General features: G+C 53.8%; 1 protein-coding gene across 1 annotated transcript in view; it reads right to left on the reverse strand.

Moving 5' to 3' along the window:
• Nucleotides 1–20,576, reverse strand: part of lrrk1 (leucine-rich repeat kinase 1) — a 404,527-nt gene that overhangs the window by 337,707 nt on the left and 46,244 nt on the right. Inside the window, 1 exon segment of the mRNA XM_085968973.1 lies at nt 1,421–1,590. Within this exon segment, the coding sequence (XP_085825099.1) occupies nt 1,421–1,590 (170 nt within the window).

Raw genomic sequence — 20,576 nt, forward strand, 5'->3', positions numbered from 1 at the left:
CTTTCAACATATATGGCCCAATCTTCGAGGTCACTATCAAAGGTGCTAATATTCCCGTGTTTAGGCATTGTAGATTTGCAATTTCTCAGATTTTATTTTCTTTACTTGTTATCAAAGATGGCGGCTTCCCGCTCTTGCCGTCGTCCTCCGCCCACAAAATGGCGGTTTTCCCGCGCTTGGCGGTCTTCACCCGTCCCCCGACGCCGTCTCCCTTCAGCCCTCGAGTGCGGCCCTTATCTTCGCCGCGATCGATAGCCCGCGCTGTGCACCGCGACTCTCGCACCTTGAGCTTCTGCAGCCGCCGCGCCTTTCAGTCCGAGTGCGGCTCTTATCTTTGGTCCCGATCGCTGGCCCGGCTGCGCCCCTCACTTCAAAGCGGGCCCGGCCCTTATCTGCCGATCGCTATCGCCCTACCTCTCTCTCTTCCCCAGTCCTGTCTTTACTCCGGTTCACAAGCTGATGGAGGCTTCAGGGTCCTAATGCCTGTATCTTCCAGTCGCTGGAAGCTGTCAGGATTTCTGCTGCCCTTCAGTTTTGAGTGGGGTGTTGATTGAAACCTCTCTTCAACGTCCTGTCTTTGGACGAAGCCGCCTGGAATAACTGCCGCAGGGTAAGAGCCTGACTCGTCGCCAGTGTTAAGTATGTGTATTGTATTGAACAATTAACACAAAGACTTAAACGTATAACTCAAACAGGCCTTTACTGGTTGGAGGTAGGGACTGCACATAGGTCTTTACTTCATGCCCACAGGCGGGAACTGAGGGGGATCAGTACCCCCAGTACTATTTATACCCCTATGGCCAGGAGTGGTACTGCGTATCACTACGCCCAACAAGTAGTGCAGTCCTGTCCATAGGTTCAAAGTAGCACACATATTACATACACAACAGCACTGGCAGGAATTCCGACGTCATCCAGCCAGACACGCCTCTTTCTGAGATTATCTGGAAAAGGACGGATGCAAGGAGTGCCCACCACGGGTTAAATGGGGTGGAGACCTGGCATAACTAAGTCCTGGCACAATCAGGTCCTGCACCAATTTCTGACCACATTACCCCTGGCTCACCCTGGTAATGCCATGGATCCTGAGGAAACTCGGGGCCATTATACGTAGCACAATTATAACTGTGAGTATATGGAAGGTATGATAATCATACAGCACAGGCGGCCATTCGGCCCATCACATCTGTGCCAGCTCTTTGAAAGAACTATCCAATTAGCCCCACTCCCCCGCCCTTTCCCCAAAGCCCTGCACATTTCTCCTTTTCTAACTGCAGAAGTGGCAGGTCAGTAATGGGAGAGGTTCATGTTTCACCACACAGTCTTGCTGCCTTACTCCCCCCTCTCCCACAGCCACAGCAAACAGCCGGGGACAAACAATATACTTTCAACTGGATTAAGGATTATTTAAAATTCTTACCTTCTCCACTTTGCAGTTGGTCTCCTCACAAAACAGCCTGGCGAGCTGTTGAGCTCTCCCCGCCTCCCCTGCTCTGTACGCTGCCTGAATGTTCTCTACGGTTGGGCACTGATCAATGGGCAAGCTGCCCAGCCCCGACTGCTTGCTTCCCATCGTCTCAGGAACCGTCCCTGCAAACAAAGGCATTGCTCAGATCCCTCAATCAGGCAGTCAGTTATGTGGCTACAATGGCTACAGTTTGTCTACAGACCCTATTATATAATGAACAATTTAGTCCTCTTCTGGGTTCAGAAATGTGCAGGCCCTGACTGACACATTAGTATTTTTACCATTGCGGCTTGTGGTTTCAATCCAACCACATGGATGGGATGAAAGTTCATGAGATGCCACAATCTCAGTGAGCGCCAATCCACAGCACAGAAATTCCCAATAAGGTGGCACTAAATTGGCAACCTCGGTGCAGGCAAACCTCCACACCTCGGGGCTAAGGAATTTCAGCTTCAGTGAAAAGTGGTGTAAGTTCAGAAGAAAGTGTTAACCAACTATAGCTCCATGTTCATAATATTGCTGGTTCATGCTCAAAATGTATCGTTACCTCTGGAGTCGCCCTAGAATCTAGCCTTGGCCCCCTCCTATTTCTCATCTACGTGTTGCCCCTCGGCGACATCATCCGAAAACACAGCATCAGGTTCCACATGTACGCTGACAACACCCAGCTCTCTTGACCCCTCCACTGTCATTGATTTGTCACACTGCTTGCCCGACATCCAGTATTGGAAGGGTAGAAATTTCCTCCCATTAAGCATTGGAAGACCGAATCCATTGTCTTCAGTCCCACCACAAACTCTGTTCCCCAGCACCGACTCCATCCCTCTCCCGAGCCACCGACTCCATCCCTCTCCCGAGCCACCGACTCCATCCCTCTCCCGAGCCACCGACTCCATCCCTCTCCCGAGCCACCGACTCCATCCCTCTCCCGAGCCACCGACTCCATCCCTCTCCCGAGCCACCGACTCCATCCCTCTCCCGAGCCACCGACTCCATCCCTCTCCCGAGCCACCGACTCCATCCCTCTCCCGAGCCACTGTCTTGGGCTGGACCAGACGGTTTGCAACCTCGGTGTTCTATTCGACTCTGAGCTGAGCTTTTGACCCCAAATCCCCACCATCACTAAGACCGCCTACTTCCCGATTCGTAATATCGTCCATCTCCACCCCTGCTTCAGCTCATCCGCTGCTGAAACCCTCATCCATACCTTTGTTACCTCCAGACTTGGCAATTCCAACGGTCTCCTGGCCAGGTTCCCACCTTGCACCCTCCGTAATCTTGAGCTAATCCAAACTCTGCTGCCTGAATCCTAACTCGCACCAAGTCCCGTTCAACTATCACCCCTGTGCTACATTGCCTCCCGTCCAGTGACACCTCGATTTTAAAATTCTCATCTATGTTTTCAAATCCCTCCATGCCCTCACCCCTCCCTATCTCTGTAACTTCCTCCAGCCTACAACCATCCGAGATCTCGGGGCTCCTCCAATTCTGGCCTCTTGCACATCCCAATTTTAATCACTCCACCATTGGCGGCCCTGCCTTCAGCTGCCGAGGCCCTAAGCTCTGGAATTCCCTCCCTAACCTCTCCGCCTCGCTACCTCTCTTTCCTCCTTTAAGTCGCTCCTTAAAACCGACCTCTTTGACCAAGCTTTTGATCAGCTGTCTTAATATCTCCTAATTTTATGTGATAATGTTCCTGTGAAGCACCTTGGGACGTTTTACTACGTTAAAGACGCTATATAAATACAAGTTGTTGCTCGTGTTGCTATTGGCCCATGATTGCACTGGTTGAAGATTCCCACTCCTTCTCATCTGGCCTGATGTTGCTCAGATTAACAGAGGTGATGATTTTGAATTATTTCTGTAGGGAAAGGCTCCCGAGGCCAATAACTCAGTCCAGGCTCCACATTCTGTCCGAGCTTTAGCAGAAGGCCTCTCCACTCGCTCAGATCAATATCTCGATTCTGCTTCCTGGGCCTGGCTGCTGCTCCAGTGCCTGGGCCTAGTCTCTGCTCCACTGCCTGGGCCCAGTCTCTGCTCCAGTACCTGGGCCTAGTCGCTGCTCCAGTACCTGGGCCCAGTCCCTGCTCCTGTACCTGGGCCCAGTCTCTGCTCCAGTACCTGGGCCCAGTCTCTGCTCCTGTACCTGGGCCCAGTCTCTGCTCCAGTGCCTGGGCCCAGTCTCTGCTCCAGTACCTGGGCCCAGTCTCTGCTCCAGTACCTGGGCCCAGTCTCTGCTCCAGTACCTGGGCCCAGTCTCTGCTCCAGTACCTGGGCCCAGTCTCTGCTCCAGTACCTGGGCCCAGTCTCTGCTCCTGTACCTGGGCCCAGTCTCTGCTCCAGTGCCTGGGCCCAGTCTCTGCTCCAGTACCTGGGCCCAGTCTCTGCTCCTGTACCTGTGCCCAGTCTCTGCTCCAGTACCTGGGCCCAGTCTCTGCTCCAGTACCTGGGCCTAGTCTCTGCTCCACTGCCTGGGCCCAGTCTCTGCTCCTGTACCTGGGCCCAGTCTCTGCTCCAGTACCTGGGCCTAGTCTCTGCTCCTGTACCTGGGCCTAGTCTCTGCTCCAGTACCTGGGCCCAGTCTCTGCTCCTGTACCTGGGCCTAGTCTCTGCTCCTGTACCTGGGCCCAGTCTCTGCTCCAGTGCCTGGGCCTAGTCTCTGCTCCTGTACCTGGGCCCAGTCTCTGCTCCAGTACCTGGGCCCAGTCTCTGCTCCAGTGCCTGGGCCCAGTCTCTGCTCCAGTGCCTGGGCCTAGTCTCTGCTCCTGTACCTGGGCCCAGTCTCTGCTCCTGTACCTGGGCCCAGTCTCTGCTCCTGTACCTGGGCCCAGTCTCTGCTCCTGTACCTGGGCCCAGTCTCTGCTCCTGTACCTGGGCCCAGTCTCTGCTCCAGTGCCTGGGCCCAGTCTCTGCTCCTGTACCTGGGCCCAGTCTCTGCTCCTGTACCCGGGCCCAGTCTCTGCTCCAGTACCTGGGCCCAGTCTCTGCTCCTGTACCCGGGCCCAGTCTCTGCTCCAGTACCTGGGCCCAGTCTCTGCTCCAGTACCGGGGCCCAGTCTCTGCTCCTGTACCTGGGCCCAATCTCTGCTCCAGTACCTGGGCCCAGTCTCTGTGATGTGCCTCAATAATTCCGAGACTCGAAGTTAGCAGAACAAAAACAAGGCTTTTATTAACTTAGAAAGTAACACGTAAGAGAGAGAGATGTCTTCCTTCTGGAGACTGAGGCCAGACTGAAGCTAGCTTACAAACGGGGCCAGGTATGGGCGGAGCCCTACACACAGCACATTCCAGCACATTCCAGTATACAATACAGCACATTCCAGTACACAATACAATGAGGTCTGGGGGAAGGGAAATGACACTGAAACCGATCTCAGTCACAGGCAGTGATGAATGGAATATTTCATCACATTCACCCCTTCTATAGATTTAGTCTGCTCGGGGGTTTGATAGTCCTCTGCGACCGACGTGGCTGTTGTGGTGTCGCGGGTGTCGGCTGGGTGTCCCCGGTGGCCTCCTGGGTCTCTGCCGGGGGTGCCGCCAGGGTTGTTGAAGGGGTAGTTGGTGGGGGTGCCGTTGGTCGATGTTCTTCCGGGGGTGATGAAAGAGTAGTGGGTGGGTAAGAGTTGCTGTGATCGTTGTTGTTGCTATTGCCGTGGTTGATGTCGTTAGCGGCTGGGGCGACGTCTTTTATGGACACGGTGTCCTCCCTTCCGTCGGCGTGCCGGACATACGCGTATTGGGGGTTGGCGTGGAGTAGGTGCACTGGCTCCACGAGAGGGTCCGTCTTGTGGCCCCTCACATGCCTTCGCACGAATACCGGACCTAGGGTGGAGAGCCATGACGGCATGGATATGCCTGAGGTGGATTTCCGGGGAATGACAAACATTCGTTCATGAGGCGTGGCATTAGTGGCAGTACACAATAGCGACCGTATCGAATGGAGCACATCTGAGAGGACTTCCTGCCAGCGGGAGATAGGGAGGCCCTTGGTCCTTAGAACTAGAGTGACTGCTTTCCATACTGTCCCGTTCTCTCGCTCCACTTGACCGTTACCCCGGGGGTTGTAGCTGGTGGTACGGCTCGTGGCGATCCCCCTGGACAGCATGTACTGGCGTAGCTCTTCACTCATGAAGGACGCCCCCCTATCCGTATGGATGTAGCTCGGCATACCGAACAGGCAGAACAGGCTGTTGAGGCATTTAATGACCGTGGCGCTGGTCATGTCTGGGCAGGGGAAGGCGAATGGGAAACGGGAGTATTCGTCCACAATGTTCAGGAAGTAAACATTGCGGTCGACTGACGGGAGGGGGCCCTTGAAATCTAAGCTGAGCCGCTCAAAGGGCCGTGTAGCTTTGATTAAGTGGGCTCTATCTGGGCGGTAGAACCAAGGCTTGCACTCAGCGCAAGTGCGGCAGTTCCTGGTCAGAGACCGAACTTCCTCAATCGAGTAGGGTAAGTTACGGGACTTTATGAAGTGGAACAGCCGTGTGACCCCTGGGTGGCAGAGGTCGTTGTGGAGGGTCTGTAGCCGATCCCCGGTGGCGCTGGCACACATCCCTCGTGAGAGGGCGTCAGGGGATTCGTTAAGGGCCCCTGGCCGGTAAATGATGTCATACTCGAAGGTGGAGAGCTCGATCCGCCACCTAAGAATCTTATCATTTTTAATCTTCCCCCTCTGTTTATTATTGAACATAAACGCTACCGACCGCTGGTCGGTAAGTAGGGTGAAGCGTTTGCCGGCTAGGTAGTGGCGCCAGTGGCGCACTGCCTCCACGATGGCTTGGGCCTCCTTTTCTACGGAGGAGTGTCTGATCTCGGGCCCTTGGAGGGTCCTCGAGAAGAAAGCTACGGGCCGCCCCGCCTGGTTGAGGGTGGCCGCCAAGGCAAAGTCAGACGCATCACTTTCCACTTGAAAGGGAGTGTTCTCGTCCACTGCCTGTACCGTGGCCCGCTCAATATCCTGCTTAATGCTTTTGAAGGCGGCGTGGGCCTCAGCAGAGAGCGGAAAAGAGGATGCTTTCAAGAGGGGGCGGGCTTTGTCGGAGTAGTTGGGGACCCATTGGGAATAATAAGAAAATAACCCCAGGCACCTTTTCAGGGCTTTGGGAGTGTTGGGCAGGGGCAGCTCCCGTAGGGGGCGCAATCAGTCGGGGTCTGGTCCGATTTCCCCATTCTCCACCACACTGCCTAGTATGCAGAGGCGCGTGGTGTTGTAAACGCACTTGTCCTCGTTGTAGGTGAGGTTGAGTTTTTGTGCGGTTTTCAGGAACCTCTCGAGGTTCGAGTCGTGATCCTGCTGGTTGTGACCGCAGATGGTGACGTTGTCGAGGTAGGGGAAGGTTGCCTGCAAGTGGTGGTCATCGACCATGCGGTCCATCTCCCTCTGGAAGACCGAGACCCCATTCGTCACCCCAAAGGGGACTCTGAGGAATTGGTAGAGGCGTCCGTTCGCCTCGAAGGCGGTGTACGGGCGGTCCTCTGGTCTGATAGGGAGCTGGTGGTACGCTGACTTGAGGTCGATGGTGGAGAACACCCGGTATTGGGCGATTTGGTTCACCATTTCTGATATGCGGGGTAACGGGTAGGCGTCTAGTAGGGTGTACCTGTTGATCGTTTGACTATAGTCGATCACCATCCGTTTCTTCTCGCTACCCCTTACCACTACCACTTGGGTGCGCCACGGGCTGTTGCTGCGTTCAATAATGCGCTCTTTCAGGAGCCTGTCTACCTCGGTCGCGATAAACCGCCTGTCCTCCCAGCTGTACCTCCTGCTTTTGGTCGCTATTGGCCGGCAGTTAGGGGTAAGGTTCGCGAATAGCGAAGGCGGCTTTACCTTCAGGGTAGCCAGACCGCACACTGTGAGGGGCGGCTGGGACCCACCGTACTTGAGCGTGATGCTTTCGTGGTTGCACTGGAAATCCAGGCCCAAGATCACGCTCGCACATAGGTTCTTCATGATTAATACTTTAAAATTATCATATACAGTTCCGTTAACGCACAATTGTACCGTGCAGTAACCCAGAATGTTCTATGTCTGGGTTTTATCAGCCATAGTGATGGTACCCTGAGTAGGGACCACCTTTAGGAAGAGTTGTTGTGCCAGTTCTGGGTGGATAAAGCTCTCCGTGCTTCCACTGTCAATTAAGCATTTAACCCGGCACCCGTTTACCTCGATGTCCACCATTGATCTGGATAGCGGGTGCGGCCTGGTCTGGTCCACTGTGACCGATGCCACTGTAGGGCCCTGATCGATACAAGATGGCGTCCACGCTGTCTGCTCACAAGATGGCGGGCCCCACGAGGTCGGGCAAGATGGCGTCCAAGATGGCCGCTCCCACGGCGCACACGCGGCGGTGGCGGGTTTTCCGACGGTTGGTTTTCCGGCGGGGTTCCCTCTGCACACCTTCCCGAAGTGCCCCTTCTTACCGCACTTAAAGCAGGTGGTGCCTTTCGCCGGGCACAGGTTTCTGGTGTGCTTTGGCTGCCCGCAGAAGTAGCAGTTGGGTCCCTGACGCGTCGCGGCTGTCGTAGGGCTTCTGGGGGGAGAGCGGGGCCCAGCCGGTGTCGGGCTGTCGGGCGGGGAAGATGCCTTCCAAGATGGCGACGCCCTCGGTGCACACGTGGCAGTGTGGACGGCGCGGGCTGAAGAGTAGGCGTCCGAGTTTCTCTGGGCCACATCCAGGGATCGCGCGGTGTCCGCAGCCTGTTTCAGGTCCAACCCCGTTTTTTCCAGCAGTCTTTGCTGGATGTAAGTGGAGCTGAGGTCTGTGATGAAGGCATCGTGAACAAGCTCGTCAGTGTACACTGCGGCTTTTACATCTCGGCACTTGCAGTCTTTGCCAAGCATTTTCAGGGTGCTTAGGAACTCCTCCACCGATTCCGCAGGTCGCTGTGCGCGGGTAGCGAGCAGCTGCCTAGCATACACCTCATTCGTAGGCTGCTGGTAATGCGCCTTTAAGATGTCGCAGGCGGCCAGGTACGTCTCGGCGTCTTGGATGAGGGGGTAAACCCGGTGGCTTACCCAATTCCGCAGAATTCCGAGTCTCATCCTCGCAGCGTCCGTAGCGTCTTTGACGGCTGCGGAATTGTCCAGGAAGAATTCCATACACTCAAACCAGTGTCCGAAGCGTGCTGATGCGTCCGGAGCATGTTGATCCAAATCCAAACGTTCGGGTTTCAGGAGTTGATCCACAGTGTTGAAAAATAAGTTAATAAAATTGATGTGCCTCAATAATTCCGAGACTCGAAGTTAGCAGAACAAAAACAAGGCTTTTATTAACTTAGAAAGTAACACGTAAGAGAGAGAGATGTCTTCCTTCTGGAGACTGAGGCCAGACTGAAGCTAGCTTACAAACGGGGCCAGGTATGGGCGGAGCCCTACACACAGCACATTCCAGTATACAATATAGCACATTCCAGTACACAATACAATGAGGTCTGGGGGAAGGGAAATGACACTGAAACCGATCTCAGTCACAGGCAGTGGTGAATGGAATATTTCATTACACTCTGCTCCTGTACCTGGGCCCAATCTCTGCTCCAGTACCTGGGCCCAGTCTCTGCTCCTGTATCTGGGCCCAGTCTCTGCTCCAGTACCTGGGCCCAGTCTCTGCTGCAGTACCTGGGCCCAGTCTCTGCTCCAGTACCTGGGCCCAGTCTCTGCTCCAGTACCTGGGCCCAGTCTCTGCTCCTGTACCTGGGCCCAGTCTCTGCTCCAGTACCTGGGCCGAGTCTCTGCTCCAGTACCTGGGCCTAGTCTCTGCTCCAGTACCTGGGCCTAGTCTCTGCTCCAGTACCTGGGCCCAGTCTCTGCTCCTGTACCTGGGTCTAGTCTCTGCTCCAGCACCTGGGCCCAGTCTCTGCTCCTGTACCTGGGCCTAGTCTCTGCTCCAGTACCTGGGCCCAGTCTCTGCTCCTGTACCTGGGCCTAGTCTCTGCTCCAGTACCTGGGCCTAGTCTCTGCTCCAGTACCTGGGCCCAGTCTCTGCTCCAGTACCTGGGCCCAGTCTCTGCTCCAGTACCTGGGCCTAGTCTCTGCTCCAGTACCTGGGCCCAATCTCTGCTCCTGTACCTGGGCCCAGCCTCTGCTCCTATACCTGGGCCCAGTCTCTGCTCCTGTACCTGGGCCCAGTCTCTGCTCCTGTACCTGGGCCCAGTCTCTGCTCCTGTACCTGGGCCTTTTCTCTGCTTCTGTACCTGGGCCCAGTCTCTGCTCCTGTACCTAGGCCCAGTCTCTGCTCCAGTGCCTGGGCCCAGTCTCTGCTCCAGTACCTGGGCCCAGTCTCTGCTCCTGTACCTGGGCCCAGTCTCTGCTCCAGTACCTGGGCCCAGTCTCTGCTCCGGTACATGGGCCCAGTCTCTGCTCCTGTACCTGGGTCTAGTCTCTGCTCCAGTACCTGGGCCCAGTCTCTGCTCCTGTACCTGGGCCTAGTCTCTGCTCCAGTACCTGGGCCCAGTCTCTGCTCCTGTACCTAGGCCTAATCTCTGCTCCAGTACCTGGGCCTAGTCTCTGCTCCAGTACCTGGGCCCAGTCTCTGCTCCAGTACCTGGGCCCAGTCTCTGCTCCAGTCCCTGGGCCCAGTCTCTGCTCCAGTACCTGGGCCCAGTCTCTGCTCCAGTGCCTGGGCCCAGTCTCTGCTCCTGTACCTGGGCCCAGTCTCTGCTCCTGTACCTGGGCCCAGTCTCTGCTCCTGTACCTGGGCCTAGTCTCTGCTCCTGTACCTAGGCCCAGTCTCTGCTCCAGTACCTGGGCCCAGTCTCTGCTCCAGTACCTGGGCCCAGTCTCTGCTCCTGTACCTGGGCCCAGTCTCTGCTCCAGTACCTGGGCCCAGTCTCTGCTCCTGTACCTGGGCCCAGTCTCTGCTCCTGTACCTGGGCCTAGTCTCTGCTCCTGTACCTGGGCCCAGTCTCTGCTCCTGTACCTGGGTCCAGTCTCTGCTCCTGTACCTGGGCCCAGTCTCTGCTCCAGTACCTGGGCCCAGTCTCTGCTCCAGTGCCTAGGCCTAGTCTCTGCTCCTGTACCTGGGCCCAGTCTCTGCTCCTGTACCTGGGCCCAGTCTCTGCTCCAGTACCTGGGCCCAGTCTCTGCTCCTGTACCTGTGCCCAGTCTCTGCTGCAGTACCTGGGCCCAGTCTCTGCTCCAGTACCTGGGCCTAGTCTCTGCTCCAGTGCCTGGGCCCAGTCTCTGCTTCAGTACCTGGGCCTAGTCTCTGCTCCAGTGCCTGGGCCCAGTCTCTGCTCCTGTCCCTGGGCCTAGTCTCTGCTCCAGTGCCTGGGCCCAGTCTCTGCTTCAGTACCTGGGCCTAGTCTCTGCTCCAGTACCTGGGCCCAGTCTCTGCTCCTGTACCTGGGTCTAGTCTCTGCTCCAGTACCTGGGCTCAGTCTCTGCTCCTGTACCTGGGCCTAGTCTCTGCTCCAGTACCTGGGCCCAGTCTCTGCTTCTGTACCTGGGCCTAGTCTCTGCTCCAGTACCTGGGCCCAGTCTCTGCTCCAGTACCTGGGCCCAGTCTCTGCTCCAGTACCTGGGCCCAGTCTCTGCTCCAGTACCTGGGCCCAGTCTCTGCTCCAGTACCTGGGCCTAGTCTCTGCTCCTGTACCTGGGCCCAGTCTCTGCTCCTGTACCTGGGCCTAGTCTCTGCTCCTGTACCTGGGCCCAGTCTCTGCTCCTGTACCTGGGCCCAGTCTCTGCTCCAGTACCTGGGCCTAGTCTCTGCTCCAGTACCTGGGCCCAGTCTCTGCTCCAGTACCTGGGCCCAGTCTCTGCTCCAGTACCTGGGCCTAGTCTCTGCTCCTGTACCTGGGCCCAGTCTCTGCTCCTGTACCTGGGCCCAGTCTCTGCTCCTGTACCTGGGCCCAGTCTCTGCTCCTGTACCTGGGCCCAGTCTCTGCTCCAGTACCTGGGCCCAGTCTCTGCTCCTGTACCTGGGCCCAGTCTCTGCTCCTGTACCTGGGCCCAGTCTCTGCTCCAGTACCTGGGCCCAGTCTCTGCTCCTGTACCTGGGCCCAGTCTCTGCTCCTGTACCTGTGCCCAGTCTCTGCTCCTGTACCTGGGCCTAGTCTCTGCTCCAGTACCTGGGCCCAGTCTCTGCTCCTGTACCTGGGCCTAGTCTCTGCTCCTGTACCTGGGCCCAGTCTCTGCTCCTGTACCTGGGTCCAGTCTCTGCTCCTGTACCTGGGCCCAGTCTCTGCTCCAGTACCTGGGCCTAGTCTCTGCTCCAGTACCTGGGCCTAGTCTCTGCTCCAGTACCTGGGCCCAGCCTCTGCTCCTGTACCTGGGCCCAGTCTCTGCTCCTGTACCTGGGCCTAGTCTCTGCTCCAGTGCCTGGGCCTTGTCTCTGCTCCAGTACCTAGACCCAGTCTCTGCTCCAGTACCTGGGCCCAGTCTCTGCTCCAGTACCTGGGCCCAGTCTCTGCTCCAGTACCTGGGCCCAGTCTCTGCTCCTGTACCTGGGCCCAGTCTCTGCTCCAGTACCTGGGCCCAGTCTCTGCTCCTGTACCTGGGCCCAGTCTCTGCTCCTGTACCTGGGCCCAGTCTCTGCTCCAGTACCTGGGCCCAGTCTCTGCTCCTGTACCTGGGCCCAGTCTCTGCTCCTGTACCTGGGCCCAGTCTCTGCTCCAGTACCTGGGCCCAATCTCTGCTCCTGTACCTGTGCCCAGTCTCTGCTCCTGTACCTGGGCCCAGTCTCTGCTCCAATCCCCTGGCCTCCATTCTAGTACTTGACCTGAACCAATCTCTGTTCCCTTGTCCTGGCCCAGGCCTGGCCGTGGCTCTACTCTGCCCATTCTCTCCCAGGTGGTTTCAGTTACAATATTACCTGCTGGGTATTATTTATCTTGCTGTTTAGAATATTGGAATAACAATTATTAATTTTATAGAATGATTTTATAATATTTCTGCTTGAGGACTGTCCATGAGATGCAGCCTGGGCTGTGTGGAGCAACAATCACACAGGCTCTTATTTAAACCATTTTACTGCAGCAATAAATAGAATTTCTGCATTACTGTAGTGATTACCACCCACCAACAGACCATGTACGGGAGCATGAAGAATATTTCAACTGCAAACATGTCACAGATTTAGAATATGTTTTAAATATTAAACTGAAACCTTTCGCCGATGTTAAATAAACCCTGGTTTTCACACGTCAATGTGTCCTGACAGTGAAAATATTGCCAGTGATTTTTCTTCCCAACAGTCAGGGAATCTCTGAGCCAAGCATGGCTCCAGCTCCCAACAATCTGGGCCAGCAATACAGGCTGGCCTATTAATTACTTATCCTTTCTAACCCTACTGGGGCCCTGCTGGAACTGCAGAAAACCTGTGCGCATCTGTAAGACTTTCAGTTCACCAATCGACAGGAGAGCCGAGAGAAAAATAAAGGAGATGCAATAACCAGAGCAAGTTTATATTATATAATAGATAAGACGCTCAGTCTCTGCATATTACAGTTAAATATTCTGATCGCCTTGACGATGGCAAACTTATAAACAGAAAACGGCTTTGAAAGAGCAATAAAAAGAAACTTGAAACTTTATTTTATATGGTATCAAAACGATGGATAATGGATTTCATTCAGATTTCAGTTGTTGAGAAGGATATTCTCAATTTAAACACGTGAAGCTAAGCTCACTCTTGTCCTGCTTCAAAACGTCGCCTGATTAGTTTTTGTTCCACTTAGCTCTTTCCATTATTGGCATCATTTAATAATTCAACAGAGAACACTGACCTTGTCACATCTGTGATCGAAGAGACAAACCCTGCCCTGTATATCCGGGATAGCAAGTACGCATTACCAGTCAAACTGTATAATATCCATGGCGATCTTTACCAAGTATCTTTAATACATGAGGATGCTTAACCTTATGCTGGAGTACAGATACGGTTAAGAGCTCCCTGGTGCGCTGTCCTGCCGAGTCCCAGCCCACAAGCTCGTCACATGTTTGCTCTTTGTCTGGAGATTCTGTAGTTAGTTCACCTCGACGCTGATTTTCACGTCTATCGTCCTGTGACTGTGAAATCTAAGCCTTCCACTTGCAGTACACGAGGTAATGCACTGGGATAAATCTCCTCGGCTTCACTGTGACCTCTGGCTGATCGCACTCAGTGACAGCCTCCACCAGATGGTGCAGGCACCATCCCTCTGCAGCTCCACCTTCACTAAAGCCAGCTTTGCCCGTAAATTAGGATCCAAATGGTCCAGAGCCCTCGTACAATCCCGTTACTAGTGTTGACTTTAACGGGAAAGCTTCAGGTCCAAAGCAGATCGATCCAGATGTTACAATTTAGATCAAGGTTATCAGAGACCATTAGAAGAGTGAATCCCATCACACAGTCACTTTGTTTTGCTTCTCAGATATTGTTAGACTCTCCCAGGAGCTGAAAACAAATTCAAAATATACCTGCGATTGTTTTCACCCAAATATTTCTGAATAGTGGCATCTGTAATCAGGGATAAGGAGCACTGGATATTTCAGTATGGAGAGAATGCTCGACTGACCTCACTGATCACCCAGAGTATTCCCATCCCTCACACCGCTGTCATTTCACCCAAGTAAAATAACGGCTATCAAATCAAAAATATGAAAATGACACGTCACGACCACACACACACACACACACACACACACACATAGGGCTAGATTTTCGGGGAGCCATCAGGCGGGGTTTCAGGCATGTGGGGGGGGGGAAATCCTGAATTCGGGGGTCCCGCCACCACCCCACCCAAAACCCTGCCCCACGTAAGTTTCAGGGGCGGCGGGTACCCGTCCCGCACTGGGACCCGCCGAAACCAGGCGGGAAGGGATTAGTGCCAATTAACTGCCTGTTAACAGGTAGTTAACAGGCAGTTTTTAGCCTAATCCCTATTTTGAGGGGTTTCGTGTGGGTTTCCCGACGGCTCCAAACCACGCCAGGTAGAGCAGGCGGGCCGTTGGGTTGGAGGGGTCGTGATATCGGCGCTCAGGTGAGTGATGGGTGCATGAGTGTAAAGGTAAGTGTGTTTGGTGTGTCTAAAGTGTGTAAAGAACTTTTACTTACCTGTACTTACCTTAGCAGCCTTTCTTCCTGTAGCCGTCAGGAGCCCATCACTCACCCGGAACTTAAAGCTGAACGGCTACGATCTGTCAAAAGTGACAGCCTGCAGCTTTGAGTGCTGCTGAGAGTTCTAACTGAGTCTGTACAGAATGACTCAGCTTAGAACTCAGACTGTCAGTGTTTGACAGCTTCAAACAGCTGTGAGACACTGATATTTCATCTGTCAAGAACTCTTGACAGATGAAATTTCAGTCTGTGACGTCACCTGTTGCCGGGTGGCCCTTAATTGACCTGCTGAGCCCACTGGGCGGGCTCAACAAGGTCAATCAAGGGGAAATCGCGCGGATTGGCCGGACGTCGAAGTAGGCGGGTCAAAAACCCGAAAGGGGAAGTCCCGCCTTCTTCCCGACAGGTTCGGCAAAATCTACCCCATAAGCTTCAAACAGACAACTGCATCCAAGGCCCTTTCTCATTATTTCTGTATCCTTCTCTCAGTCGAGTCAGAAGGTCGTGGGTTCAAGTCTCACTCCAGAGACTTGAACACAAAATCTAGGCTGACACTCCAGGGCCGAGCTGAGGGAGCGCTGCACTGTTGGAGGTGCCGTCTTTCGGATGAGACGTTAAACCGAGACCCCGTCTGCTCTCTCAGGTGGATGTGAAAGATCCCGTAGAACTAGTTGAAGAAGAGCAGGGGAGTTCTCCCCGGTGTCCTGGGCCAATTTTTATCCCTCAACCAACATCACTAAAAATAGATGATCTGGTCAATATCACATTGCTGTCTGTGGGAGCTTGCTGTGCGCAAATTGGCTGCTGTGTTTCCCACATTACAACAACGACTACACTTCAAAAAACTACTTCATTGGCTGTAAAGCGCTTTGGGACATTCTGAGGTTGTGAAAGGCGCTATAGAAATGCAAGTCTTTTATCTTTCTTTATGTATCCTTTTCATTCTTTCTATGTCAATCGCTCATTCTTTCTCTCTCATAATTTCTGTCTCTCTCTCTCTCTCATTCTCTGTCTCTCTCTCTCTCTCGTACTTTCTGTGCCCCCCTCATTCTTTTTCTCGTTCTCTCTCTCTAATTATTTGTTCTCCTTTTATTTGTTCCGCACCACTCATTCTTTCTGTGTCTCTCTTTCCCATTCTTTCTGTCCATTCTCTCTCTTTCTCCATATCACTCATTCTTTCTTTGCCCCTCCGTGTTTCTCCCTCTCTCCCTCTTTCATTCTCTCATTTTTCTCTCTCCCACTCTCAGTCTTCCTGCTTTATCATCTGTACCTGTGACATGTCCCCACATGATGCTTCCTATTCTGGGTGTTAGTTTGCTTTTCCCAATGCTGGGGTTTGAACCTGCCCACCTCTCACGCCACTTTTGGTTGAAGTTTCACTTTTATACACTTGCATTGCGTGTGCTGTTGAGTTTACATCAGATATTGCTCAAAAGTACATTCTTCATTCCGAGTTTATTGTTTATACAAAAGAACATTGAGAGTTTGGGTAAAGTGTTTCCCAACCCACCCATGTCCCCACCCCGAGCATTCATTACTGCCCACAGTGGTGTAAGGATGTTGATCACGGTGGGCAGGGCGCAGTTTAATTAGAAGCCCACAGTGGTGTAAGGATGTTGATCACGGTGGGCGGGGCGCAGTTTAATTAGAAGCCCACAGTGGTGTAAGGTCTAAGCCAGTCTAAGAGTCAAATGCAAAGTTTTCTATTCCTTCTCCAAAGTGTGCTGCATCCTTGAAAGAAAGGTTTGAGTCATTAAATTACCAAAATTGTATTATGACTGACAACAAGATTGGTCATTCACAAAGTAATCCAGAACTTCCTGTTTACAAGCTGTTCCTTAAACCGACAAACAGTGCAAACCCTCAGCAGCACCTTGGGACTGGATATACAGAGCGACTCTGGTACAGTCGGGGAGGTGTACACTGGACTGGATATACAGAGCGGCTCTGGTACAGTCAGGGAGGTGTACACTGGACTGGATATACAGAGCGGCTCTGGTACAGTCGGGGAGGTGTACCCTGGACTGGATATACAGAGCGACTCTGGTACAGTCGGGGAGGTGTACACTGGACTGGATATACAGAGCGGCTCTGGTACAGTCGGGGAGGTGTACCCTGGACTGGATATACAGAGCAGCTCTGGTACAGTCGGGGAGGTGTACACTGGACTGGATATACAGAGCGACTCTGGTACAGTCGGGGAGGTGTACACTGGACTGGATATACAGAGCGACTCTGGTACAGTCGAGAAGGTGTACACTGGACTGGATATACAGAGCGACTCTGGTACAGTTGGGGAGGTGTACACTGGACTGGATATACAGAGCGACTCTGGTACAGTCGGGGAGGTGTACACTGGACTGGATATACAGAGCGGCTCTGGTACAGTCGGGGAGGTGTACACTGGACTGGATATACAGAGCGACTCTGGTACAGTCGGGGAGGTGTACACTGGACTGGATATACAGAGCGTCTCTGGTACAGTCGGGGAGGTGTACCCTGGACTGGATATACAGAGCAGCTCTGGTACAGTCGGGGAGGTGTACACTGGACTGGATATACAGAGCGACTCTGGTACAGTCAGGGAGGTGTACACTGGACTGGATATACAGAGCGGCTCTGGTACAGTCGAGAAGGTGTACACTGGACTGGTTATACAGAGCGACTCTGGTACAGTCGGGGAGGTGTACACTGGACTGGATATACAGAGCGACTCTGGTACAGTCGGGAAGGTGTACACTGGACTGGATATACAGAGCGACTCTGGTACAGTCAGGGAGGTGTACACTGGACTGGATATAGAGAGCGACTCTGGTACAGTCGGGGAGGTGTACACTGGACTGGATATACAGAGCGGCTCTGGTACAGTCAGGGAGGTGTACACTGGACTGGATATACAGAGCGACTCTGGTACAGTCGGGGGGTGTACACTGGACTGGATATACAGAGCGACTCTGGTACAGTCGGGGGGGTGTACACTGGACTGTATATAGAGAGCGACTCTGGTACAGTCGAGGAGGTGTACACTGGACTGGATATACAGAGCGACTCTGGTACAGTCGGGGAAGTGTACACTGGACTGGATATACAGAGCGACTCTGGCACAGTCGGGGAGGTGTACACTGGACTGGATATACAGAGCGGCTCTGGTACAGTCAGGGAGGTGTACACTGGACTGGATATACAGAGCAGCTCTGGTGCAGTCGGGGAGGTGTACACTGGACTGGATATACAGAGCGACTCTGGCACAGTCGGGGAGGTGTACACTGGACTGGATATACAGAGCGACTCTGGCACATTCGGGGAGGTGTACACTGGACTGGATATACAGAGCGACTCTGGTACAGTCAGGGAGGTGTACACTGGACTGGATATACAGAGCGACTCTGGCACATTCGGGGAGGTGTACACTGGACTGGATATACAGAGCAACTCTGGTGCAGTCGGGGAGGTGTACACTGGACTGGATATACAGAGTGACTCTGGTACAGTCGGGGAGGTGTACACTGGACTGGATATACAGAGTGACTCTGGTACAGTCGGGGAGGTGTACACTGGACTGGATATACAGAGCGACTCTGGCACAGTCGGGGAGGTGTACACTGGACTGGATATACAGAGCGACTCTGGCACAGTTGGGGAGGTGTACACTGGACTGCATATACAGAGTGGCTCTGGTACAGTCGGGGAGGTGTACACTGGACTGGATATACAGAGCGACTCTGGTACAGTCAGGGATGTGTACACTGGACTGGATATACAGAGCGACTCTGGTACAGTCGGGGAGGTGTACACTGGACTGGATATACAGAGCGACTCTGGTACACAGAATTCACAGAAACCCCACAGTGCAGATAGAGGCCATTTCGGCCCATCGAGCCTGCACCGACACATATCCCGCCCGATCCCCGTAATCCCTACCCCAACACATATCCCAGTAACCCCACGTATTTAATCCCCCTAGCACTAAGGGTCAATTTTTATCATAGCCAATCAACCTAACCTGCAGATCTTTGGACTGTGGGAGGAAACCGGAGCACCCGGAGGAAACCCACGCAGACATAGGGAGAATGTGCAAACTCCACACAGACAGTCACCTGAGGTCAGATTCGAACCCGGGTCCCTGGCGCTGTGAGGCAACAGTGCTAACCACTATGCCACCGTGCTGCCCTTACAGTCGAGGAGGTGTACACTGGACTGGATATACAGAGCGACTCTGGTACAGTCGGGGAGGTGTACAGTAGACTGGATACACAGAGCGACTCTGGTACAGTCGGGGAAGTGTACACTGGACTGGATATACAGAGCAACTCTGGTACAGTCGGGGAGGTGTACACTGGACTGGATATACAGAGTGACTCTGGTACAGTCGGGGAGGTGTACACTGGACTGGATACACAGAGCGACTCTGGTACAGTCGGGGAGGTGTACACTGGACTGGATAGACAGAGCGACTCTGGTACAGTCGGGGAGGTGTACACTGGACTGGATACACAGAGCGACTCTGGTACAGTCGGGGAGGTGTACACTGGACTGTATATAGAGAGCGACTCTGGTACAGTCAGGGAGGTGTACACTGGGCTGGATATACAGAGCGACTCTGGTACAGTCAGGGAGGTGTACACTGGACTGGATAGACAGAGCGACTCTGGTACAGTCGGGGAGGTGTACACTGGACTGGATATACAGAGTGACTCTGGCACATTCGGGGAGGTGTACCCTGGACTGTATATAGAGAGCGACTCTGGTACAGTCGGGGAGGTGTACACTGGACTGGATACACAGAGTGACTCTGGCACATTCGGGGAGGTGTACACTGGACTGTATATACAGAGCGACTCTGGCACAGTCGGGGAGGTGTACACTGGACTGTATATACAGAGCGACTCTGGTACAGTCGGGGAGGTGTACACTGGACTGGATACACAGAGCGACTCTGGTACAGTCGGGGAGGTGTACACTGGACTGTATATAGAGAGCGACTCTGGTACAGTCAGGGAGGTGTACACTGGACTGGATATACAGAGCGACTCTGGTACAGTCAGGGAGGTGTACACTGGACTGGATAGACAGAGCGACTCTGGTACAGTCGGGGAGGTGTACACTGGACTGGATACACAGAGCGACTCTGGTACAGTCGGGGAGGTGTACACTGGACTGGATACACAGAGCGACTCTGGTACAGTCGGGGAGGTGTACACTGGACTGTATATAGAGAGCGACTCTGGTACAGTCGGGGAGGTGTACACTGGACTGGATAGACAGAGTGACTCTGGCACAGTCGGGGAGGTGTACACTGGACTGTATATACAGAGCGGCTCTGGTACAGTCGGGGAGGTGTACACTGGACTGTATATAGAGAGCGACTCTGGTACAGTCGGGGAGGTGTACACTGGACTGGATACACAGAGTGACTCTGGCACATTCGGGGAGATGTACACTGGACTGTATATAGAGAGCGACTCTGGTACAGTCGGGGAGTTGTACACTGGACTGGATACACAGAGTGACTCTGGTACAGTCGGGGAGGTGTACACTGGACTGGATATACAGAGCGACTCTGGCACATTCGGGGAGGTGTACACTGGACTGTATATAGAGAGCGACTCTGGTACAGTCGGGGAGGTGTACACTGGACTGGATACACAGAGTGACTCTGGCACAGTCGGGGAGGTGTACACTGGACTGGATACACAGAGTGACTCTGGCACATTCAGGGAGGTGTACAGTGGACTGGATACACAGAGTGACTCTGGTACAGTCGGGGAGGTGTACACTGGACTGGATACACAGAGCGACTCTGGTACAGTCGGGGAGGTGTACATTGGACTGGATATACAGAGCGACTCTGGCACATTCAGGGAGGTGTACACTGGACTGGATACACAGAGTGACTCTGGTACAGTCGGGGAGGTGTACACTGGACTGGATATACAGAGCGACTCTGGTACAGTCGGGGAGGTGTACACTGGACTGTATATAGAGAGCGACTCTGGTACAGTCGGGGAGGTGTACACTGGACTGGATATACAGAGCGACTATGGCACATTCGGGGGGGTGTACAC

The sequence above is a fragment of the Somniosus microcephalus genome, chromosome 27, assembly GCF_052327205.1.
Source record: "Somniosus microcephalus isolate GS21.2 chromosome 27, FLI_Smic_1.0, whole genome shotgun sequence".
NCBI classification, from domain to species: domain Eukaryota; kingdom Metazoa; phylum Chordata; class Chondrichthyes; order Squaliformes; family Somniosidae; genus Somniosus; species Somniosus microcephalus.